Source organism: Arvicanthis niloticus, chromosome 14 (assembly GCF_011762505.2).
Source record: "Arvicanthis niloticus isolate mArvNil1 chromosome 14, mArvNil1.pat.X, whole genome shotgun sequence".
Lineage (NCBI taxonomy): Eukaryota > Metazoa > Chordata > Mammalia > Rodentia > Muridae > Arvicanthis > Arvicanthis niloticus.
In genome coordinates this window covers 23,567,646-23,594,088 of record NC_047671.1, presented here as the reverse complement: position 1 = coordinate 23,594,088, position 26,443 = coordinate 23,567,646, and the positions used below count along the sequence as shown (strand labels likewise).

Genomic DNA, 26,443 nt, shown 5'->3' with positions numbered 1-26,443 from the left:
TGTTTACTGAGTTGGAGGGGAAGTGCAACAGGAACAAGCATGTTAAAGAATGCGGGTAGTAGAGAAATAGAGTGCATTGCTTTAAGACTTGGCCCAGCAAGGCCCAGGGATCATCACAGGATTGGGCAACAGTGAAGATGAGACCCTGTCTCAGGGAAAAGAAAAAACCCAACCTAACTCTAAAACTTGCTCAGAATTAATATAATTGATAGCTGGTTGGGGGTTGATACCTGGGGTCAGTGATTCTGTCATGTGCCATTTCACAGACATTGATACTACAAGAACAAGATAAACTGAGTATTAGGTTAACTTTTATCGAGAGGTTCACCAAGCATTGAATAGCTCATTTCTTTGCTACCTTTTAGTAAGTAGAAGAATGAATATGGTATGTGTCATAGTAGAAATGGATAATCTTAAATTATTCCTAGAATATGGTGGTCAGATTTGTCTAGGGGAGTCAGGGAAGGCTTTAGAGAGAAGGCTCAGTGAGAATTTTCAAGGACAAATTAGAAGATCTCATGTGGATGAGGCAGACTTGATGAGTGTGGCATTGTGGAGTGTGGGAGAACAAATACTGTTCTCAGTACTGTTGGACGGTGGAGTCTTGGGGTAGGACTGCTAGCCATTGGGCTGGTGATATAGTTATCTATTAAGTAGTAAGATTAGTCCAGAATTCTCTAGATGAAGAAAACATCGATGCTCCAGCATCGGCTAGGCATGCTGGAGCACACCTCTAACTCCAGCACTTGAAAGGCAGAGACAGGAGGATAGCTGTGCATTTGAGGCCAACCTGACTTACATAATGAGTTCCAGGATGGCCAAAATTACATAGAGAGACCCTGTCTCAAAAATGTATCAGTTTCATTTTATCTTGTTCTGTGGGGTTTACAGAAGGTCCTTCTTGTAGTCTCTTGTTGTAGTTATAATCTATTGGTGACCAAGGCTACAAATAAAAGAAAGCTTCACTTCCACACCATAGTACCTTAGTGAGTACTGATGAGAGACTCTTCCTCTGTCCTGCACTTTCCCTGTCTGTGCTGCTGCTGCTTATATCTCAAAACTGAAGGTTGTTAGGACCTCTTCAATACACAGCTCAGAACTGCCAGTGTCACCACATACTACATGCTGCTTGGAGAAAGTCAGAGGGAGGGCCGCACATACTCAGAGGTGAGGCTGACCGTACCACACCAGGACAAACATACCATGATTTCTCATGGCTGTCTATACGGTGGCAAGAACGTAAGTGGCTCTGTGTGCCAAACTCAGGAATGCCGACATTATCTTGAAGGAAATAGAGTCATTACAAGATTGAATGCACCAGAGTAACAGGAAGTCAGATTGAATTGCACTAGTCAGATTTTATGCTAAGTCTGCATTCTTTATAAAAATTCAAAGACTTAGCAAATACTTAATAGCACTTAGGATTTCTAGACCCTTTTTTAGGTGCTCAGGAATATGAACTCTTTTTGGATAAGTAACTTAGATCTATTAAACATGTAATTAATGATATAGCACTGTGCTAGTTTTTGAAGAATGCACTACTTTAAGTTCTGAAAAATGTCTATGATCCTCTGCTAAGTATATTTCTAAAGTTCTTTTAGCGTTTTATTTATTTGTTTTCTTTTTCTTGGTGCTAGGGATTGAACCCAGAGCATCATACATGCTGAGCATGTACTTAACCACTGAGCTACACTCCCAGGCGCAAGTTCCCTTGTCCAGTGGATGATTTGTGTTCAAGAACTTGTGGGTTGTGCCTACATTATAAAGTTTTATAGTAAATTTCTTGGATTCATCATCTAAAACCCATCATTATTTGCTTATATACTTGCCATTTTGAAACCTTTTTTATTCCTTTTACTTCCTCAAATTCAATTTTACTCTTCCTTTCTCTGTCTGGTTTCTGCCACAACCGTTTTCTGGAATGGGGCCTTGTCATCTTATTTCAGCCCTACCTCTGCTTCTCTGTTACTCTAAGTCCATTCCAGCCCTTCTGCTAACCACCAGCTGCTTCCCAAGTAGAGCTCTCAAGGTAAGACCGGTCATCTTCCGTACCATTAACCTTTTAAAAGTTATATAATCTAGCTTTTAGAAATCACCATTGAGAAAAAAAATTTACAAGAATTTTTGGCAATTATTGATACTTTGACATTCTCACATTCTTGGACTCTTGTATTTTAAAAATCATTCTTTTTCAAATACAATTAATTACATACTGCTGAATGATAGAGGTGTATCTTCTTAAGAAACGCATCATTAGACCATATAGGTCAGTTTTCCAGTATTGTCCCAGTGCATTCAAGAAATGCAGTAAAAACTGGGGTATATAAGGCTGCTGCTGACATACTACAATATGTTGTTAAGAAATAACCTTTTTTTCATGAATAGAAGTCATATGCTCTACAATAATGATGAAATTTATCATTGTTAAAATAAAATTTAACAGTGAGAAGTATTATGTAGTAAATATATAAGCCAGTTGTGTAGCTTTTAATGAATTCTATCAATTATTGTATGCTATTGTAATTTTCTGTGCTTTAATTTTATGCAACTGTCAATGCACAGGTCTCTTGACAGCTTGCCTCCACCATTCCCACCCCAGGACTGACAAAAGAAGATGCAGTGTTGAAATCTCTTAAGCTCTAAGCTTTGTCCAGCCTTCTTCAACTGTTCAGACCAGGCCATACCCATAAAGGCTAGCTGACACTTTTCAAGGCATGGATACATATTTTTTTACCTGCCCCCACCCTGAAACACCTCTTTCTGTCTGAGCAAAGTCAAAAGATTTAAGTTTAAAAAAATTCCTCAAGTGGCCTGATCCCAGGCAACAGGAAAGTTAAGAAAGAGCACTGGCAAGATGAAAATTACCCTCTTAACTCCACACATACACCATCATGCATGTGTGTCCACATTCACATATACTATAATAATGATGATGATGATACTAAAAATATTTTTCAATTTAGAGGTAGGAGGAAATGGTGCGTCCACACAACTCCTGTAGGAATGAAAGTCCTTTGAAGTACCTTCTTTTCTCTTTGGTCTCTCCCCTCCCAGCTCTGAATCCTTCCTACCCCTCTCTAGGTGTTCGCTTGGTTAGTCCCCTGCATCCTCCTCTAATCACCCCCCCCTTTTTTTTCTTACAGCAAAGGACAAAGTTGCTCTGTTGATAGGAAACATGAACTACTGGGAGCATCCCAAGCTTAAGGCTCCTTTGGTGGATGTATATGAACTGACCAACTTACTAAGACAGCTGGATTTCAAAGTGGTTTCATTGTTGGATCTTACTGAGTATGAGATGTGTAATGCTGTGGATGAATTTTTACTCCTTTTAGACAAAGGAGTATATGGTAAGATAATTCTAATGCTCATTTTTATAGTTTATGCCATTCCTATTATACACATTAAGAGTTGGAAGTGATGGACTGCAGTTAAGAGTACTTGCTGTTCTTTTAGAGAACTTGAGTTCTATTCCTAGCATCTACATGGTGGCTCACAATCATCTGTGACTGCAGTTCCAGATTTCTTGGTACACAGTGGTACACAGGCAAAATATGAATATGTGTGTGTGTGTGTGTGTGTGTGTGTGTGTGTACGTATATACATTTGTATATATACATTTGTGTATGTAGATATGTGTATATGCATATATACATAATACAATGTATTTTAGGCATATATGCATATATATATAATAAAAAGAAAAAACTTGGAAATCAGATAAAGGTAAGTAAACATACTTTTGAATTGACATGTTTTAAATTTTATCTTTATTCCATGTGAATAACTAATTAGCTTAATATTTTTATTTCTATGATTATTTTATCATGTTAAAACAACATTGTTCTTAAGAGAATTCTTACGTGTCTTTCCTTTTTTCCATACAGTATTTAGTCATTTAGTGAGTTTAGAAATTTGACATTATAGGTAATCAGATAACAAAACATTCATATATGTTTGATGTTATATAAATTCTTTTAAATATAAAAGGTTGTGATAGAATATACCTTGACTTTGTGAAAATATGTTTTCTGAGAACTTACTTTGTATGAGTCTTTAATAAATGAAAGTTGTTTTAAAAAAAGAAGTAGATTGCATGAGTGTGTTATATGATTATCTGTTTTTAAGATGCCTGTGTGACTTGTTCCTAAAACTTTACTACAAACAGTGAGGTATAAGTATTGATTTAGTTTAAATTTAGGTTTCTAAAATAAAGAATGAGGATTAAATATATAGTTATATATTCCGTTACTCCTAATTTCTGCTGCAGTTATTATAATTTTTTCTCCTTTAACTGTTTAAGTGAGAACTTTTAGTTGCCCCTGTAATTTATTAAGCAGAGCCAGAACTATGAAAGAAAGGGGTAAGGAACAAGACTCAAGCTCGGCTGACACTGTGCACACTTTACACATAATCCCCACTATAACAGCTTCAGTTTGGGGTCTAGAATAAAGATTAATAAATCATTGAACAAAGGACAGTTTAAGAAAGCTAGAAAACTTAAAATCCTGATTCGTGTCTTTAACAGGGTGGCTGCATTATATTTTGAAGTATTGTGACTATCCAAAACATCAGACACATCTACATTAAATGTAAGTGTGGAAAAGGCTTCATGGTGTAGGGCTTGCCATAAGGAGACTTGTTATGTCTCTTTTGGAGCATCTTTTTACCCCTTCTACTGTCCCCGAGTCCTTTAGGGATGGGGAGAAGGAAAAGGAGTTTCAGCATGAAGAACTTTAAATACAGAAACATGTGGACACAAATTGATATTCTCTTATTGCCCACTCATTGAAAAAGAAGGAAGATTTATAGTAGAACAGAAAATGAGTAATTCAGTTTGTAACATGTAAACAAACAAAAACCAAAAATTAGAAATAATTTACTTATAAATGTATAAATAGTTATACAGATAAATAGAAGAACAGTAACGGTGTGGATGTCTGTTCACCTCACCAAATTTTTTTGTGAATTCATCAATGCCTATGGCTTACCTATGCCTTCTGTGGAAGAAAATATTAAATAAACCTGGTCAGAATATGACAGACCTGGAGTTAGTCATTTAGTTCAATGTAACTCCATGGATAGCAGTGAACCTTAAAATAAATTGATTTATGTCCAAGCTTTGGATTTTGTGCTTAGGTAATTTTGTTGTTACAGGAAAAAAAAAAAAAAAAAAACAATTACCCTCATGCATGCCTGACACACTCAAGCTGCCTAAATTATTGTATCCTCATGCATGCCTGACACACTCAAGCTGCCTAAATTATTGTATTCATTGTTACCATTTTTGTTACTGTTCTTGAATATTCATTAAATGGGCTAGAGTTGGCTCATTGGATAAAGTGTTTGCTGCATAGGTGTAAGGACCAGAGTTTGGATCCTCAGCACCCATATAAATGTAATCTCTAGCTCTTGAGAGACAGAAATGAGATTCCCAGAACAAGCTGGCCAGCTGACTAACCAAATTGATAATCTCTGAGTTTGAGTGAGAGACCCTGCCTCAATCTATAAGGTAGAGAGTGATCCAGGAAGACATCCAGCATCAACTTCTGGCCTCCGTATTTATACACATACTCATGCCTGCACACCTCTACTCAGGTGTGCACACAGACACATAGACATGCATCTACTCATCACACGTGTGTGCACACATACTAAAAAAACCTATTAACAGCACTCAAACTGCCCTTTATCTTTAGATTGGAGATTTGGACTCTGGCACTTTGGGCTTGACTAGAGAAATTGAACTCATCTTGATCATTTTGCTGGTGTATACTGCTAATGAGAGTGTACTGATACTTCAGTTGTGTAGACTGCATTGTAGCTTATGCTCCTGCACTCTCCCCCCACCCCCCGACTTATTCTCCCCAAAGAAATCTTAGATGTGCTCTTAATACACCAGCCCAGCACGATGATCTAGATTAAATGCATCCAATGTCTAGTTTTCTGACTTACTAGTCCTTTGAATTTGGGTAAGCCTTTAAACCTCTTGGTGTCTCAAGTTCTTAAGTATGCAAAAGAGGAATGATTCCATTACCTACCTTGTTAGGAAGATGATGTGAAGTCTACCAGAGCTGGTGATTTTATATTCAGATCACTGTGTAAAGTAGAATGCAAATCCACCTGATTAGGAGAGGTTTGCTACCTTTGTTCTGTTTGAAACAGTTTCCTTGTGAAGCCAAAACTATTTTTAAACTCAGCATCCTCCTGGCTGGGCTTCTGTAGTGCTGGGGTTACAAGCATGTGCCACCAAACACTAGCCCAAAACTAATAGCTATGTTAAAAGAAACATGTCTGGTGGCACACATTTTTAGTCCTAATACTTGAGGAAGCAGAGATAACCAGACTTCTGAGTTTAAAACCAGCCTGGGCTATATAGTGAATTCTAGTCCAGCTAGTTCTACATGGTGAGACCTTGTCTCAACAAACCAATTTCATTCCCTGTACTTATTTAGTGTGCATCCATTTGTATGTATGTAGTGTGTACCACAGTGCCTGAGGTCAGGGGACAACTTGCAGGAGTTGGTTTTCTCCTTCCACCAGGTGGCAAACACCCCTACCCACTGAGCCAGCTCACCAGCCCCAGACTACATTCTTGAAAATCATGTAGCCAAGATAAAAAAAAAATTCTCTAATAATCTCATTTGCATAATTGTATTTCTAATTACATTAAATTTCTTGATGTTTCTAAAAGTATCTTCTCCCCTTTCCTTTGAATAATTACGAGAATTAACAGTGTCAGAGATGGAGTTCTTAAAATACAATGCTTTTCTCTGTTTTTTTTTTTTTTTTTTAAATATAAAAATAATCCCACCTTGATATAATGTCATTGTAGACTCCAATACAAAAGGCTTGCACTTTGTCCAAGTCATTTTGGAAAGGAGAAGACATATTTTGTTTTAAAGTGCCTTAATGTGAGCAGTTGCTGAGGTGATGGCAACCATGTGATGAGACCACACCTCTCTTTTATCTGTGGTAATGAAAGTTGAGCCTCCCTCAGAGTTGCTGCTTCTCCACAGCTGAATGTTGAGAAAGCCAGATGAGGCAGCACCCAGGCTTTCTGATTAGTTATCTAAGTTATACCAGTTTTGAGAGTGGCATCGGTCCTCAGTGGTCCTTCCCAGAACGCTCCTGCTGAACTGTCTTGATGCATTGTTAGTGTCTAGTTCCTGTTACATCTCTACAGAAACAGAGGTGTCAGTGTGAAAACAGAAGAAAGATGCAGGTAAAGAACAGAAAAAAACAAAGACATGGTCAGTCAAGGAAATTACAAATACAATGGTAGAAATACCACCTGTAGAGTCCACCCATGTGACATGAAGCAGAGCTGTTTATTTTCTCTGCTGTGACTCGGGAATGGGATCCTGTCATCCCAGCACTGAGTGCTGAGGCAGGAGGAGTGTCACAGTTTTTGATGCCAGCCTGGGTTCAAAGAGTTCCCAGTAGCCAAACTACAAAATGAGACCCTATCTCAATACACCAAAATGATAAAGGAATAGATATCTTTTATAAATTATGTTATCTGAATTAAAAGTAGGTTGTGTATATGCAAATGCTTTGAAAACCATGAAAATGTTATACAAAGATAAATGTTATAACATGAGCATTTCCTGTCAGAAAACCTAAGTATTCATAAGACTGTTTACAACGTCTTCCAAGCCAGTCTGTGATTAAGTGGCAAAAAGTGCAACTGGGGCTGGGGAGATGGCTCAGCAGTTATGAGTGAGCAAGTCCTCATATTTCAGACCTGAGCTCCCAGCACCCATGTTGGGTGGTTTATAAATCCTTCTAACTCTAGCTTCAAAGTATCCAGTACCTTCTTGTGGCCTCCATGGGTACCTGCACATATCCAAAAATAAAAATAAATCTTTAAAATTAGCCAGGCAGTGGTGGCGCATGCCTTTAATTCCAGCACTAGGGAGGCAGGGGCAGGCAGATTTCTGAGTTCGAGGCCAGCCTGGTCTACAGAGTGAGTTTCAGGACAGCCAGGGCTACACAGAGAAACCCTGTTTTAAAAAAATCTTTAAAACTTTTTGAAATATTAGTAATTTTTTAAAGTTGCTGCAACATTTCAAGGCATATGTTACAATGTTAGGAAGCTGTACACCAGATGATAAAACTTGCTCAGGAATCTGAATTCATGATACTTCTTGAAGTGGGTTAATTAAGATTAAATGAGATAAAGGGGTTACTTCAGTGAAGTCATTAAGCTTAAAAATAAGTTTGCCTTATCTGGAAAGGTGACCATGCCTTTAATCCTAGCACTCAGGAGGCAGAAGTACATAGATTTCTGTGAGTTCAAAGCCAACCTGATCTACAAAGTGAGTTCAAAGCTAACCAGAGCACCCCCCCCAAAAAAAAACATATTTTTTTTTGCTCTAGAAATAGTGAAGATGCTTTTAGAAAAGTTATATTTTAAACACTTGCTAAAAATATAACTTGTACTCTAAAAATATAATATAGTGGATCAGAATATTCCCAAAGTTGTGCATAGGTCACAGCTGCCTAAGTCATTTTTATTACTGGGAAAAGAAGAGCTATGCCCACTTACATGTCTCTGTAACCTAGCCTTTGACCACCACAGATGTACCTTCTCTCTTAGGAACTTGCCAGTTCTGGATATTTCATATAAAGAGCCACTGGGGCTGGGGAGAGAGCTCAGCAGTTAAGAGATCTTGTGATCTTGTGGCCCTTGGAGAGGACAAAGTTCAGTTCCCAGCATTCATATCAGACAGCTCACAGATGACTTTGATCTCAGCTCTGTGGGATCTGATGCCTTCTTCTGGACTACACACGCACATGCACGCGTACACCACACACACACACACACACACACACACACACACACACTGTCTTAGTTTACTTGCTATTGCTGTGGTAGCATAACTAAAAGCAACTTGAGGGAGGAAGGTTTGTTCCGTTTACATGTTCTGATCAATCACAGTACATTATGAAAGGAAGTCAAGCAACAAACTCCTGTTAGGAACCTGGAGGTGAGAACTAAAGCAGAGGCCATGGAGGAACTCTGCTTTATGGCTTATTCCCATGGCTTGCTCAGTTTGCATGTTTATATAAGTCAGGACCAAGGTGCCTGGGGGTGGCACCACTCACAGTGAACTGGGCTTTCCAGTGATTTCCACTTTGAAAGTGATATGAATACTGTTTTTATAAGCATTTGTGAACAGTCTTGTATAGATACAGTTTTAGTTCTCTTACATGTACACCCAGTAGTAGGGTTACTGAACATACGATAATGCTGTATTTAATTTCTGAGGACCTTGTAGACTCTTTGCAAAGTTTTTATACCATATTAAGTTACTGTAGAAACAAATGAGAATCCCAATTCCACCTCATCATTGTTACTGCCTGTCTTTTGGTTACAGCTACCCTAGTAAGAGTGAAATGGCATCTTACCCCAGTTTTAATTTGTTAGTGACAAATGATGTTAAACATCTCGAATGTTTGCTTGTTAGTCTGCTAAGTGTTTACTAAGGTTCTTTCCTGCACTCTGGCCTCATGGAGGGCACCTTAGGAGAGAAGTCCTCACTACCTTTTTCTGCCCCGTAGTATACTGTTAACTCAGTCTTACTTCTTGAAATTAGAGTATATTTCAGACAGTATCTTGGAGCTATCTTAAATGCTGACCATTTCCAAAATAACTTAAAGTTCAGATCAACTTGATTATTGACCACGTCTATAATTATGTGTTTCTTAAATGAGCCTCCATCAGCCAGAAGAAAGGAGGTCATATTTACAGTGTGTATCTGTGCATGTTGAAAGTGCATTTAGAGGTGACATCTTTCCTCTCCCCACCCCCAGGGTTGTTATATTATGCAGGGCACGGTTACGAAAACTTTGGGAACAGTTTTATGGTCCCTGTTGATGCTCCAAATCCATATAGGTCTGAAAATTGCCTATGCGTTCAAAACATACTGAAATTAATGCAAGAAAAGGAGACTGGACTGAATGTGTTCCTGTTGGATATGTGTCGGAAAAGGTAAAATGTCAAATCTCTATATCAAGTATCGACCTTGACAAATTCAATGTAAGGCAATACTGTACGGTGCTAAGAACCACTAGGAATTGTGAGTTTCTGAAAGCAGACTTGATGGAGATATATTTTTAGTATGGATATCTAATTATTTTAACATTTTTCTGTTTGCTATAGAAGGAGCTAAAAGGTACAAGTTATATACTCTCTCTAGAATACATATACATGTTTCTAGCAGTCACTGCAGATACTCTCCAGGCATTGACAAACCACACCTGTGGATCTAGAGCGTGTAGTCATCAGTCTGTCTTGTCTTACAAGTGGAAAGTATTGTTGACACAGATATCTAGAAGTCTTGGATCTGTTTGTCTGCCTTTGTGTCTCCAATGATTAGAACCAGTGATTATTTCTCCCAAATTGACTATTTTTTGCTTGCTTTACCAGTCATAATTCAATGAGGAAAGTTGAGCTACAACTTCAACTTTTAAAGACTAACAGAATAGCCAAGTGTGAACTGCCTTTAATCCTAGCACACAAGAAGCAGAAGCAGGCAGATTTCTGTGAGTTCAAAGGCAGTCTGGTCTACATAGTGAGTTCCAGGTCAGCAGGGATGCATAGTGAGGCTCTGTCTGGAGAAAACCTAAAAGCTTGGTATAGCAGTGTCTTAGCACTCAGGAGGCTCAAAGTGGGAGGATCTGGAGTTTGAGGCTAGCCTATGCTACACAGCAAGATCCTACCTTTAAAAAAAGTTAATAAAAGATGTGATGACTACTTACTGTCTTAAAAATGTAGGAGCCTGGATTGGTTTTGCTAAGTATGTAGCTGTCTAAGTAAAGAGTTTGAATCATGGAGTGGTGGCACCTTTAGTCCAGAGCAAGTCTTAGTCTACAAAGCAAGTTCCAGGACAGCCAGGGCTACACAAGAAACCCTGTAGGGGTGGGAGTGGGGATGGATTTGAATCTGTTGTTTTCTATGTACTGAAAGTAGTAGCATCTTTTTTATTGAAGAACACTGTAATTTCTCATACTTTTATCTGCCCTTTTTTCTTTCCCACGCATATAAATAGAAATGACTACGATGACACTATTCCAATCTTGGATGCACTGAAAGTCACTGCCAATATTGTGTTTGGATATGCCACGTAAGCATCGTGTTATTCAGTGTTCCTTGTCTCTTTGTTTTCATTGTAGATTAGAGACAGAGCGTCCATGGGCATCTGTCTGGGTGTCCTTGACAGCGAGCTGTAGCCATGCACTTCCATCTTGGTCCCTTCTCATGGAGCGGCAGAGACTTTCACTTCTGCCTCTAGCTGAGTTCTAGTTGAGAGCCATTGAAGGGCAGATGAAAGAGAAGCGTACTTGTGGGGTGGACACTCTACTAGCATGTGTATTTGTGGAGTGTAGGGCACTACAGTGTATACAACACAGACTGATTGTACGAAGCCATCAGTGTTCCATTTACCTCACACACCCATTTACTTAACCTAGCTAAGAGAAAGAAGCATTCTGCCCTTTGCCTCGAATGCCCCTCCCACCCCCACTTCCCAGCCTTGGATACCGTCATTCTGCCTTTGGCTTCTGTTGTGTGTTCAGTTTTGTCAGTGAACACGTGGTTGTGTTGTTCTGTGCCTGCCTTATTTCACCTTTTTCTCTTGATGTTTTTAAGGTGCCAAGGAGCAGAAGCCTTTGAAATCCAGCATTCTGGGTTGGCAAATGGGATTTTTATGAAGTTTTTAAAAGATAGATTATTAGAAGACAAGAAAATTACTGTGTTACTGGATGAAGTTGCAGAAGGTAAAATTTTTAAAAGGGCAATCCACTCAGAAAAGCCCAGCAGTGGAGAGAAACCCACTCAGGGTTCCTCGATTGGTGGTTATTTTATTCTTATCAATACTGTGTGGGTTTGGAATCAGTGTGTGCTTCAGCAAACAGTTTTGGCTTAATGTTCACCAGCACTGCTGCTACTCAGTTCTTGTCTTGCCTTTCTGTCCTAGCTGAATGTCATGAGCAGTGGTGAGATGGAAGTCAGTCCTCAGAGCTCTACCTTGTGTCAGCCTGGTACCTTGCTGTTGCCCAGGCTAGTTACTGCTGCCCAGGCTAGTTACTACTGCCCAGGCTAGTTAGTTACTGCTGCCCAGGCTAGTTACTGCTGCCTAGGTTAGTTAGTTACTGCTGCCCAGGCTAGTTAGTTACTGCTGCCCAGGCTAGTTAATGCTGCCCAGGCTAGTTAGTTACTGCTGCCCAGGCTAGTTAATGCTGCCCAGGCTAGTTATGGCTAACCAGACTAGTTGTTGGGGAAGTCCAGTGAGCATCTCTACCAGGGTATCTTTGTCTACACTTTATCTTTCAAAGATATTGATACCCCACTTGGGGGGAAGGGGGCAACCCATTCTTTCTTTCCAACCTTAGGTGTTTTTAGGTCCTGCTTTAAATGTATGACCTTGTGTATCATATCTTCTGTCTCTTCGTGTCTTCTTCCCTGTCTGTTCACTACTGCTGCTGCTTATGACAGGGCCAAATCTAACCCTGTTAAATACGGAGGTCACAGTGTGGTTGAATTTGTTTTGTTTTGTTGGCTTTTGGATTTGTTGGTTTTGCTTTTGTTTTTTGAGACAGGGTCTCACTGTGTAGCCCAGGCTGGCCTCTACTTTACAGTCCTTCTGTCCTATTCTTTTTAATTTACTTATTCTTAATTGTGCTTCTATGTATAGCTGTTTAGTCTGCATGCATGCCTGTGCAGCATGTGCATGCCTCGAGCCTGAGAAGGCGAGAGGGCATTGGATCCCTAGGACTGGAGTGACAGGTGGTTGTGGGTTCTGGGAGTTGAACCTGGGTCCTCTGCAAGAGGCTGCTGAGCCATCCCCCAGCCCCAGTCTCAGCTTTTTAAGTATTCTTTGCAGTGTATGTTTTGAAATGACCTTTTGTAAACCACATCAAAAAGATGATACACGCTTTGTAAACCCTAAAAACTGAAGTTTTACAGATCTTACACAGTTGACAGGCGATGTTTGGGGTTTTTTGAGTCTTTGATTTTTGAGATAATGTCTCACTCTGTAACCCAGGCTGACCTTAGATGCTCAGCAATCCCCTTGCCTTAGACTTCTGAGTACAGATATTAGACGCATGAGCCATCACACACAGCTCAGATAGAATGCATTGAGAATGTTAGAGAGAGAGAGATAATATATATATTTTGAGATAATACATTGAGATTTTTATGTATCTTTATATATAAATCTTTTCCATCTATAAAATATAGTTAGTTAGTTAGTTAGTTAGTTAGTTAGTTAGTTAGTTAGTTTGTTTTTCAAGACAGGATTTCTTTATATAGCTGGCTGTCCTGGGACGCACTCTGTAGACCAGGCTGGGCTTGAACTCAGAAATCCTCCTGCCTCTGCCTTCCAAGTGCTGGGGTTAAAGTTATATGCCACCACCACTGCCCATCAAGAATAAAATATTTTACTAACAGCTGTTCATCACACACACACACACACACAGAGAGAGAGAGAGAGAGAGAGAGAGAGAGAGAGAGAGAGAGAGAGAGAGAGAGAGGTAAAACTTAACACTGAACATAGCCTGTGAGGTCTTTAAATGTCCTCCTGCCTACTTCAGCCAGAGAAGTTCTGCTTTTGTCTCTTTTACATACTGAGTTTCCTCTTTTTAAAGCTTTTATCTGAAAACATTCTGCTTTTTCAAATTTAAAGCCCTTGGATTGTTTCAATTATCTTCAGACTGAGGGTTATGAAGGTGTTCCAGATTCTCTTTGTGTGTTTTAACTTTATGGGAGGCAGATAACCTAAGCCATCCTGGAACAGGAACAGTATTGATGTTCCACAACCTCCCAAGTGTTTGTATGTGGGCCAGGAGCCACCGTGCTCTGGCCAGTTGCAGTTTTGAAGTATATTTTTAAGCTAGCGGTGGAGCCCAAAGTATATTTTAACTATGTAAAACTTAATAAAAATCACACACTTACTTACCTATGATGTTTACCAAGTTGCCATAGGCTGTGAGTAAATTTGAACTTCTCACCAACTTATTAAGAAGTTTTACTCTTGGGCTGGAGAGATAGCTCAGAGGTTAAAGAGCAGTGACTACTCTTCCAGAGGTCCTGAGTTCAATTCCCAGCAACCACATGGTGGCTCACAACCATCTGTAATGAGATCTGGTGCCCTCTTCTGGCATGCAGGCATATATGCAGACAACACTGTACATAATAAATAAACATTTAAAAAAAAAAAAGTTTTACTGTTTTTTCAGACCTTGCATGCCTTTATAATCAAAATTGTCCAGACAAGAATAGATTAGAGTACACTAGTGTAAAATATAGAGTTCAGTGCTAGACATATTGTTCATGTCATGGATAATAGCCAACCAACTGTGTACAATTACTAGACTTCAACAAAATCATAATAGTTAAATGTAACACAAAATATCCTATCAAAGGCAACTTAAGAAAGGGCTTATTTGACTCTCAGTTCCAGGTTACAGTTCATCATTACAAGGAGGTCAAGGTGCTGAGAACCTGAAACAGTTACTCAAACTTCATCCACGGTCAAAAAGAAAAGGCAGTGTATTCATTACTGCATGCATTCTGTTGCTCACTGCCCCCACTCTTAGACAGCCAAGGATCCCCTGCCCAGAGAGTGTCATCCACAGTAGGTGGGTCTTGTAGCCTCAGTTAACACAGACATGACAGCCCCCAAAAGACCAGCCTAATCCCTAACACTTCACTGAGACTCTGGGTAATTCTAGAGTAGTCAAATGACAGTTACAACTCACTATCTCGGTAGTGAAGAACAGAAATAATTATATGAAATTGTTCAAAAATCACCCAGCTGTGAAACACAAGATTTTTGCTCTTCCCATATTACCTTTCTTTCTTTCCTCTCTCTCTCTCTCTCTCTCTCTCTCTCTCTCTCTCTCTCTCTCTCTCTCTCTCTTTCTTTCTTTCTTTCTTTCTTTTCTTGTGTATCTCTGGCTGTCCTGGAACTTACTCCGTAGACCAGGCTGGCCTCTGGCCTCAAACTCAGAAATCCACCTTCCTCTGCCTCCCAAGTACTGGGATTAAAGGTGTGCACCACCACTGCCTGGCCCCATCTTACCTTCTAATTAAGTAATTTAAAAATATTTATGGTGGGGATTGTTTGAAGATCATACATTATTGCCAGTTTCAACCATATACTGTGTACAAATGAAACAAAATATGAAATAAGTCGCCTGCTTTTATAAGGCTACTTTTGTTTGTTTTGGGGGTGTTGTGGTTGGTTGGTTGGTTGGTTGGTTGATCAAGACAGTGTCTCTGTATAACACTAGCTGCACTAGAACTCGCTCTGTAGACCAGGTTGGCCTCAAACTCTGAGATCTGCCTGCCTCCACCTCCACCTCCGCCTCCGCCTCCCAAGTGCTGGGATTAAAGGTGTGCACCAGTACTCATGGCTATTGTTCTGATTTTATTTACTGTTTCTGTGAGCAATACTGTTCTCACGTTCTCATACATGTACCCTGAAGGGTACAGAGATTCTCTTAGAGTTATAAACCTATGATTTGGAGTTGCTGGGTCATAGTGCATGTCAGTGTTCAGTTATAAGAGATGATACCAAAATGTTTTGTAGAAGATGTATCTATACCCACTCCCGTCCAGCACTGTGCAAGAGATGGTGAATCTGTACTTTCTCCATCACTTGATAGACTTTTTTGGCTTTACCTATCAAATGATGTTATAAATAATATTTCAAGTGGTCTTGATTTTTTTTCCCCCGGTTTATAGTGATGTGGAATATCTGTCCATATTTTCATTACCATATAAATACACTTTAGTGAAAATATATTCTTGTTTTCCCTATAGTATATATATATATATATATATATATATATATATATATATATATATATATGACTGTTTTGCTCATATGTATATCTGCACCACATGTGTGTCTAGTAGACATGAAGATCAGCAGAGAGAGTTGGAGCCCCTGGAGCTAGAGTTACCCAGCTGTGAGCTGCCATGTAGGTGCTGGGAATTGAACCTGGTTGGAAGAACAAGTGCTCTTGCTTCTGCTCTCCTCATTGATTGAGAAGAACACTGTATGGTTCTGTGGTACTAAGTCACACCTCTGAGACATCACTGAATACAAATAGCAGTCTTACATTTGGCTCGTTTCCTCTAGTTCTTCCGTAGCTGGTGTGCCATTTGTTTCTGCTGCTTTGTTGTGCTTCACCTTGCTTTGAATGTACTCTGCTCTTCTGCTTCTAACATCAGAAGATTCATACACACTTGTTTTTTAAGCACACTTTCTACCTTTTTGTACCATATTAATAGAGCCACATCAATTTCCTTTTGACTATCTATTTCTTAAGCATTTACTTCCAAACATTTCATCTTATTCTGCTTTGGCTGTAACTTTTAGAGGTAGCAAGTAACAGACTTTTAGATGCAAAAATGGTGATCTTTTCTTGAAACTAAAAATTTTCGTTTATTTAGCTTTGGTGGTGGTGGTGGTGGCATTGGTAGTAGTAGTTAATTGGTTGGTTTTGTTTAATTTTCAGGCATTCTCCCCTGTATAGTCCAGGCTGGCCTGGAACTCACAGTCCTCCTGTCTCTCCCTTCCAAGTGCTCTGATTACAGGAATGGACCATCATACCTAAATTTTTAACTTTAGCCATTCAATTTTTTATTAGGTTAATTAAGTCTTTGTTTCTTTTTTTGTCTTCTTTTTTAAGTTGTGTATCTTTCCTTTTTAACCAATGAGAATTTTAATATAATCTTTGTTCTCCCTACTTAATCTCCAACATATACTGATTTGAGATTACAAGAGTACGCCATCTCACCTATTTTTACTACTTATTAACAATTCATAGAATAATATACAGAAGTAGGCTGGGACGTCATAGAACATGCCTTTAATCCCAGCACTTGTGAGGCAGAGGTAGGTGGGTTTCTTGAGTTTGAAGCCAGCCTGGTCTACAGAGCAAGCTCCAGGACAGCCAGGACTACAAAGAGAAATCCTGTCTCAAAAAAAAAAAAAAAAAAAAAAAAAGAGCTCTCCCATCCCATGCTAATCCCCACCCTACCCCCGAATAAACAGAAGTAGGATCAGTAAATTACCATTTACTCATACCAAATATATAATAAATCTTAAGTTTAAATTGGTGCATATAGGTATACAAAAGTCTTCCCAGGTTGGATAAAAGTAAAACATTACAAAAACCTATTTATATCATTTTTGTTAAATTCAAAACTAAAATGTCAACATGTTATTTACTAGTATTATGCATTGGGTAACAGTGACTTCAGGCTGTGGGCAAAGGAGCAATGGCGTTTAAGCTAGGTAGGTGGTTTTAATATATTACTTCCTGTTTAAAAATAGAGATGGTTGAAAATGTGATGTGCAGTTTTAATTTTTCTCATGTATGTGTTGTCATTTGACTTTCTACTGAATATCTTTCTCAGCAGAGTACAGACATAAGTTAGCATGGCATCTCTCTTAGAAAGCATGTCTAGCCAGTTGTGGTTCACCCACACGTGGTTCCTGTCTAGTCTCAGCTACATAGTGAATTTGAAGCTAGCACAGGCAACATGAGACCCTATCTCAACAAAATTAATAATTAGGAAACATGCATTTAGGTCAGTAATTTTACGTGTTTCGACCCCAGCACTTTGAACTATGCTTGGTGCATAGTAAACTCTGAGTAAGTATTTGTTAGTAGATGATACTGAGAATATAACTTAAATTTTGTTTTGTTTTGGTTTTGTTCTGTTTTTTGAGACATGGTTTCTGTATGTTATCTGCCTATCCTGGAGCTTGCTCTGTAGATCAGCCTAGCCTTGAATCACAGTGATTCTCCTGCCTCTTCTTCCTGAATACTGGGATTGAAATTGTTCGCCATTCTGCCTGGCTAAAGTATTTTAGACATAACAAAAGAATCAGTGTAAAAGCTGTTCGCCTTCCTGTCTTCCAGATATGGGTAAATGTCACCTCACCAAAGGCAGACAGGCTCTAGAGATCCGCAGCAGCTTGTCTGAGAAGAGAGCGCTGACCGACCCGGTCCAGGGAGCAGCCTGCTCTGCAGAGGCCCTGGTGCGGAACCTGCAGTGGGCCAAGGCCCATGGTGAGCAAAGTCTGCTCCTTGTCAGAGTTCTTGTCAGAGTTCTTGTCAGAGTACTCTCTTTACTTTGTTTCTTGTCTGTTTATTGTGCTTTGGTTTTTGAGGCAGTATCTTTCTATGTAGCCCTGCCTGGCCTGAACTCCGGCTGTAGACCAGGCTGGCCCCCAATTCACATATACACTTACCTCTGCTTCCTAGGTGCTGAGATTAAAGGTGATACCATGATCAGCTAGCTGTAAACCTATTTTTTAAATCCTAAGTCTTTTATTCTAAGAAAACAGTTTTCTCCTAAATTTTATGGTGAGATTGGGATGGAGGTGGAGTCTGTATGTATTGGTCTGTGCCTATGGTGGTCTGTCCCAGCACTTGGCAGGCTAGATCATGAGGAAGATCATGAGTTCACGGCCAGTCTGGGACACATGACAAGATGCTACCTCAAAAGAACAAGTGTTCACCTATCTAGTAGGCAAGTCCAAAACTAATGTTTCAGTTATGCATGATTTATACTAGAAATACCAAGTTATTTCATTTATTATTTTACTATTAACGAAAACTGATTTTATTTTTTGTTTTGTTTTTGTTTTTGTCTTTTGAAAAAGATAACCTAGGCTGGTCTACAACTCCACAACTTAAGTAATCATGTATAATTCCTCTTTTCTGAAAGTGAACTTAAATTTTTATTTTTATGGGATGCAGGGAAGCTTTTAACTTCTCTACACTGTGACTGTTGAATGTGCAACTGTCAGAAGTCATGCAGGTCTGGAGTCTGTCGTGTGCTCAATTTGTCTAAGGTTAAGGAACAGTCCCTGTCGCAGAGTTGCTGATAGTGACTACAAGTTCACCTGTGGGGCCAACACACTCGTAACTATTATTGTCATGCTATCTGTGACACTTAATTGCTGGACAGAGTGGCAAAGACAAAAAAAAGATGAAGAGAAAATGACCTTCTGGTAGTTTTTTATATGATGTAGTTAAAAAAATAAGCTTGAATTACTGCCTGAAGGATGGGATGGTCTTTGGATTTTCTGTAAAATTCCCCAAGTATCTACTCTGAATCTCTTATTGTAGAGAGAGTTGAAAAAATAATGTTTTCCTTGAATTTCTGTTTTTAAAAATCTTTATAATACTTTGTCATAAGTCACAATTTTTGGCAAATTTACAGTGTTAGAGCACATTATAGGGTAAAATGCTATAACTATATCACCATTAGATAATTGCACCAATAGTTAAAATTGTGTTTTCCATAAGTGTGTGTGTGTGTGTGTGTATACACATTTATCTGAACAACAAAAACAAAATTATAGTGGTGAATGTGAACATTAAGTGAGAGGGTATAGCTCAGTAGTTGAAGTGTTTAACCTGACACATACACAGCCCGAGGTTGAGGTCTCAGCACCATCCCACAAAATTAAAATTAAATAAACTCAACAATAAACAAAACCTTTCATAAGACAAAACCAAATGAGTATGATGGTGCACACCTGCAGTCCTAGCCTTTGAGACCCTGAGGCAGGAGGATTGAAAGTTAAAGCTGCCAGGTGGTGGCGCACGCCTTTAATCCCAGCACTTGGGAGGCAGAGGAAGGCGTATTTCTGAGTTTGAGGCCAGCCTGGTCTACAGAGTGAGTTCTAGGACAGCCAGGACTACACAGAAAAACCCTGTCTCGAAAAACCCGAAAGAAAGAAAGAAAGAAAGAAAGAAAGAAAGAAAGAAAGGAAGGAATGAAGGAAGGAAGGAAGGAAGGAAGGAAGGAAGGAAGGAAGGAAGGAAGGAAGGAAAGAAAGAAGGAAAGAAGGAAAGAAGGAAAGAAGGAAAGAAGGAAAGAAGGAAGGAAAGAAGGTCTTGTTAGGAAGTCCCAGGTCAGTCTGGCCTACACAGACCCTATCATCCTATCTCAGAAACCAGGGAGAGATATACTTAAGTCATTTATATCATTTATTTCATATTTTAATCCCTCACAGACTTTTAAAAAAAAAAAACCTGTTTTAGAAATGTTTTAGTGAACTCAGGAGGCAAAGGCAAGGGCATATCTGTAATTCAAAGCCAGCTTGGTCAACAGAGCACGTTCTAGGACAGCTGGGCCTACAGAGAGAAACCTTGTCTCAAGAAAAAAAGAAAAAAAGGTTTTAGTGAAAATTTAGTTCTATTTCATGTCAATTAAAAACAGTATGGCATATGTAAGAACCATCAAATAGCGATCTCCAACAATTCTGAAGCATTAAATTATGAAATACAGGCTAATAAAAAATATCAAAACTCCAAAATCCTGAAGCTATTCAGAAGTAGCAAAATGACTAGTTAACAAATTATCATACCACGTGGTGACATTATACTTTGTAAAAATTCTTGTTAGCGTGTGAGGCTTTAGCTTAACCATAGATCGCTTACATAGAATGTGCAAGACCTTGGGCTTTATCCCCAAAATCACACCATAACACACACTTGTCATAAAGATTGAGTCATTAATAAAAATTTATGTATATTTTATTACCACTAGAAAAACCACATATGCAAATAGCAAGGAACTGTAGTAAATGAAAAGTTCGGCTTTTGTTCTGTTTGTATGTATATGTTTCAGTAGTAACATTACATAGTATTCTTAAGCAAAGAATCTAACCTATTCTACCCTATGCAAATATTTCTGATCCACCAGAAAATTTACCTACTACTGTTTAAGTGATATTTTTATAAGTTGTTTCTACTGTTCTTTTCCAGAGCTTCCAGAAAGTATGTGCCTTAAATTTCAGTGTGGCGTTCATATTCAATTAGGATTTGCTGCAGAGTTCTCCAATGTCATGATAATCTACACAAGTATAGTCCACAAACCACCTGAGATAATAATGTGTGATGCCTATGTTACTGATTTCCCACTTGTAAGTCTCGTGTTTCTCTTTCTAAAATACAGTGATAACTTCTCACTTATTAAAGACTGACCTTTGAAATGAGGCTATAGCTTGGGAATAGAGTGCTTGCCTACCAGGTGTAAGGCCCTATGTTCTATACTCAGCATCAAAAGAAAAAATTGCTGGACAGTGGTGGTGTACACCTTTAATCCCAGCACTTTGGAGGCAGAGACAGGCAGATTTCTGAGTTTGAGGCCAGCCTGGTCTACAGAGTGAGTTCCAGGACAGCCAGGGCTATACAGAAAAACCATGTCTCAAGAAAGAAAGAGAGGAGAGAGAGAGAGAGAGAGAGAGAGAGAGAGAGAGAGAGAGAGAGAGAGAGAGAGAGAGAGAGAGAGAGAGAAAGAAAGAAAGAAAGAAAGAAAGAAAGAAAGAAAGAAAGAAAGAGAAAAGAAATCACTTGAATAATAAATTTTTTAAAAACATAAAAGTCCAGCTGGGCAGTGGTGGTGCACTCCTTTCATTCCAACACTTAGGAGGCAGAGGCATGTGTATTCCCATGAGTTTGAGACCATGCTGGTCTACAGAGTGAGATCTAGGATAGCCAGGACTACAAAGAGAAACTCTGTCCCAGAAAACAAAAAAATCAAACGAACCAAAAATCAAAAACCATAAAACTCACTCAGCAAGTATGTCTTTAGTATATTCTCTAAATAGAATTTCAAATGTGAGAAGAATGTAATATTATATATACAAGGGGTGTATGGGTGTGGTTGTGTGTATAAACAAATGTCATGGATGACATCACTGCTAGAGCTGGAGAGGTGTCTCAGAGGTTAAGGACACTTACTATTCTAACATCAGCCGGGTCACAAGCCATCTCTCTAGTCCGAGAGGGGTTAATTTTTATCTTGCTCATTTATTCTTTCTAAGTATTTATGCATATGAATCTCCCTGTGACTTCCTAAAATGATAATAAAGATAGAATCCAAGGTGGCTGGAGAGATGGCTCAGCAGTTAAGAGCACCAACTGCTCTTCCAAAGGTCCTGAGTTCAATTCCCAGCAACCACATGGTGGCTCACAACCATCTGTAATGGGATTTTGTGCCCTCTTCTGGTGTGTCTGAAGACAGCTACAGCGCACCCATAGAAATAAAATAAATGTATCGCCAGGTGGTGGTGGCACACGCCTTTAATCCTAGCACTTGGGAGGCAGAGACAGGCGAATTTCTGAGTTTGAGGCCAGCCTGGTCTACAGAGTGAGTTTCCAGGATAGCCAGGGCTACACAGAGAAACCCTGTCTCGAAAAAACCAAAAAAAAAAAAAAAAAAAATTTAATCAATTAATTAATTAAAATAAATATATCTTAGGGGGAAAAAGCCATTAAGAAACAAGAAAGATAGAATCTAAGTCTGAAAAGGAAACCAGAACAGGTTACAAAGTTTTCAAAGAATATTTTAAAAGGCAACTATTCTTTTAGAAATAACTTTAAATGTTTTCAATGTAACTACTTTAAAAATGTATAGAGTCTAGAATTTCTATGGCAATTTATGACCTTAGAAAATGATTTTCATGTTTCTTTAGACCTAAATAAGGGATTACCTATTCAAGCCAGTGCTCATGAGAGAACAGTACCTATAAAGATATTTTATGTTATAGACAGTGTTATAACTTCCATTGATTGCATCGACATTCACTGATTTTTTTATAGGACCTAGATATTGATCCAAAACATGCAAATAAGGGGACTCCTGAAGAAACTGGCAGCTACTTAGTATCAAAAGAGCTTCCCAAGCACTGCCTGTATACTAGACTCAGCTCACTACAAAAATTAAAGGTAACTGCTTCTTCTGTTTACGGCAACTGAAAAAACAGCTGTGGAACTAAAATGGATCATGGCATCGTCCAGGGATTAACTGCTTCATTTGGGAATTAAAGTGAAGCAGCAATAACTAACCTACAGTGGTCTTCTCAGTGATACCTTGGCATTAAACTCTGCCTCTGACACTGGCCTAAGACCATCTGTCTTCTGTGCTGTTGAGAAGTTAGGCACATGGTGGATAGTCCACTTTTGAATGAGATACACTTGTAAGTGATGTTTTCTTTGTTTTAGCTTCTATAAAACATAGCAAATTAAAATAGGAATTGCTTTTTATTCCAATTCTTGTCAACTAACGAATGAGACTCTGGTTCTGTTTCATGTCTCCTCCTGTTATCTAATTGAGCTACTACCTAGTAGTATTTTCAAGCAGCTTAGGCTTTAAACAGCATGTGAAGCAGGGCATTTTTACACTAAGAGGGCCTGTTGCTAGTTATGGGAAGGCTGAGATCCCAGTACCGCATCAGAAATGGAAGAAATCTCTGAATTTGCAACTTACTTAATAAGAACTAGACTTCTGTTAAGCAGATAAAAATCGGATAATACAGCCTGCCTGTTTGCTTTAGGGGAGTTGGAAAGGATGCCTCCAGGATTTGGAACCTCGGAGGGAGCCAAGTGGGGCCTTGGGGTTGGGCAGGGGTTGATACATACGGTTTCCACATGATACACTTCTTCTTGTTTTTAGGAACATCTGATCTTCACAGTCTGTTTGTCGTATCAGTATTCAGGACTAGAAGACACTGTGGAGGAGAAGCAAGAGGTGAATGTGGGGAAGCCTCTTATTGCCAAGTTAGACATGCACCGAGGATTGGGCAGGAAGACTTGCTTCCAAGCTTGTCGTATGCCTGACGAGCCTTACCACAGCTCCACAGCTACCTCAGTGGGAGCAGGGCATTTCCATTCCCCTCAGGACTCGTTCCATGATGTGTACCATTCACATCTTGGTAATTCAGACAGTGGTATGCCACCAGACAGGTGTCATTGCAGCCGGACTCCACATTCGTTTATTTCAAATTATCCCCCCGACCACTACTGCCAGTTTGGTAGAAGTAATGTGCCCGTAGAAACAACTGATGAAATGCCATTCAGTTTTTCTGACAGGCTTATGATTTCTGAAAACTGACCTGCGTGTTTTTGAAAATTAGAATAGTTAGAGTAACCTCACATAAATTAACACTCATTTATAGTGAGATATGGTGAAAAGGCAAACATGTATGTATGGAGAGAAAGCTAGCAACAGCTGTTTTTATAGCAGGCTCAAGAATATGAGATATTAGAATTACATTATTATGCTGGGCAGTGGTGGTGCACACCTTTAATCCCAGCACTTGGGAGGCAGAGGCAGGTGGATTTCTGAGTTTGAGGCCAGCCTGGGCTACAGAGTGAGTTCCAGGACAACCAGGGCTACACAGAGAAACCCTGTCTCGAAAAACCAAAGAAAGAAAGAAAGAAAGAAAGAAAGAAAGAAAGAAAGAAAGAAGGAAGGAAAGAAGGAAGGAAAGAAAGAAGGAAAAAAGGAAGGAAGGAAGAGAGAAAGGGAAGAAAAGGAGAGAAAGAATTACATGATTTAAGATGGGCAGTGATGACACACCCCTATAATCTCAGTACTCAGAAGGCAGAGGAAGGGGTAGATCTCTGGGTTTGAGACCAGCCTGGTATACACAGTGAGTTCCAGGACAACCAGAAATACACAGAGAAACCCTGTCTAACAAAAAAAAAAAATTTGCATTGTTTAACCAGGCCATCTCTTGTTTTTATCCTATTTTAAGACTTTGTGAATTAATTTATTCTATAAGAATGAAGTGTGGGCCCTGTAGTTACTGCTCAGTGGTACAGTGCTCGGCTGACATGTGGAAGACCCTGGGCTTGCTCATCATTACTGGATGGGAAAATGAGTTATTAGAGCAAATATGTATGTGTATCAGATATTTTCATTTTGACCACTCAAAAGAGCTGTGAGAATGGCATTATTATACATTGAATTATGTTGCTAGCTCTGAAAGAGTCCTTTCTCCTTTTCAGTTTTATTTATGTGTATATGTGGGGTTAGGGTTAGGGTTTTGTGTGTGTGCCAGTGGAGACCAGAAGAAGGCATCAGATCCTGGAACTGGAGTTACAGGCAGATGTGAGCCACTCGTGTGAATGTTAGGAGCTGAACCTACTTCCCCTCCAAGTGCTCTTAACATCTCTCAGCCCCAGAAAGAACCTTTCAATCATCGGGCTTAACTTCATGTTATCAATGGGAAAAATAGAGGCAGGCTGTCTCACACTGGAGCACAGCTGAAGCCCCAGTTCTGGTTTCAGATTTCTCCTCCAGTGCTTCCTATTCTACAAGTGGTTTAGCCATTTAAAAAAAAAAAAAAAAAAAAAAAAGTCTTAGAGTGTGGGGATGCATGCCTTTAATCTCAGCATTCAGGAGACAGAGGCAAGTAGATCTCTGTAAGTTCAAGATCATCCTGGTCTACAAAGAAAGTCTGGGACAGCCAGGACTACACTGAGAAACTAGTCTCGAAAACAAACAAGTCTTAGAGCTAAGGTAATGGCTCAATTACTAGAGTGCCTGCCTGCTTGCTGCGAAGTGTGAAGACCAGAGATTGGATCCCCAGCACCTACATAAAAGGTTGAGGGCATAGACAGGCAAATCATTGCGCTGTTCGGCTAGCCAATCAATGAACTCTAGGGTCAGTGAATGACTGTCTAAAATAAGATAGAAAGCAGCTGAGGAGGACAGTGAGTGTTGGCCTTTGGTATCTAGTTGTGTGTGTCTACATAAAACATACGGAGGGCTTGGAAGAATGCTATCGGCATTTGGACTGCCTAAGGGTTTCTATTGCTTTGATAAAACACCACAACCAAAAGCAACTTGGGGAGGAGAAGGTTTATTTCAGCTTACAACTCAGGTTATACTCATAACTGAGGCAAGTCTCTGATGCAGAGGCCATGGACAAGTGCTGCTTACTGGCCTGCTTTCCAGGGCTTGCTCAGCCTACTTCCTTATAGCATGTAGGACCAGCAACCTAAAGTGTGCTGGGCCCTCCCACATTACTCATCAATCAAGAAAATGCACCACAAACCCTGCAGGCCAATCTCTTGAAGGCATTTCTCAGTTGAGGTTCCGCTTCCAAAATGACTAGTTTGCGTCAAACTAACAGAAAAATGGGCAGCATATGGATGTTTCCCTCAACATCTTTAAAGTGTATGACCTTTGAAGTCTCTGGCTTGAGCATATAGGTAACCTTGTCAATAAGTCACATATTCTTGTCAAATCCCATCGCCAGAGCTTAGGTAGTTGCTGTGTACATGAGCGCAAGTTTAACATGCCCATTGTTTTACTTTTGTGGGCTTTTCTTAATAAACAGCCTAGAGTGTTGTAAATGGTTTCCTGTTATTTGAAACATCTGTATGGGAGAAGGGGAACTAAATAAAATTAATTTTAAAAGATAAGTTATGGGGGCTGAAGAAATGGCTCAGAGGTTAAGAGCACTGGCTGCTCTTTCAGAGGTCGTGTGTTCAGTTCCCAGCAACCACATGGTGGCTCACAACCATCTGTAATGAGATCTTGAGATCTGGTGTCCTTTTCTGGCCTGCAGGCATACATGCAGGCAGAATGCTGTGTACATAATAAATA

The 26,443-nt window shown here is 39.4% G+C and overlaps 1 protein-coding gene across 2 annotated transcripts in view; it reads left to right on the top strand.

The window, feature by feature from the left end:
* Malt1 (MALT1 paracaspase) overlaps window positions 1-24,079 on the top strand; it is a 49,754-nt gene extending 25,675 nt beyond the window's left edge. For both annotated transcript variants that reach the window (XM_034518212.2, XM_076912550.1), the window contains 8 exons: window positions 3,144-3,347; window positions 9,817-9,994; window positions 11,055-11,129; window positions 11,654-11,781; window positions 17,947-18,096; window positions 20,809-20,966; window positions 22,648-22,773; window positions 23,501-24,079. In XM_034518212.2, the coding sequence (XP_034374103.1) occupies window positions 3,144-3,347; window positions 9,817-9,994; window positions 11,055-11,129; window positions 11,654-11,781; window positions 17,947-18,096; window positions 20,809-20,966; window positions 22,648-22,773; window positions 23,501-23,938 (1,457 nt within the window). In that variant the 3' untranslated portion in view covers window positions 23,939-24,079. The remainder of the gene's footprint in view (window positions 1-3,143; window positions 3,348-9,816; window positions 9,995-11,054; window positions 11,130-11,653; window positions 11,782-17,946; window positions 18,097-20,808; window positions 20,967-22,647; window positions 22,774-23,500) is intronic.
* Window positions 24,080-26,443: the final 2,364 nt, after the last annotated feature.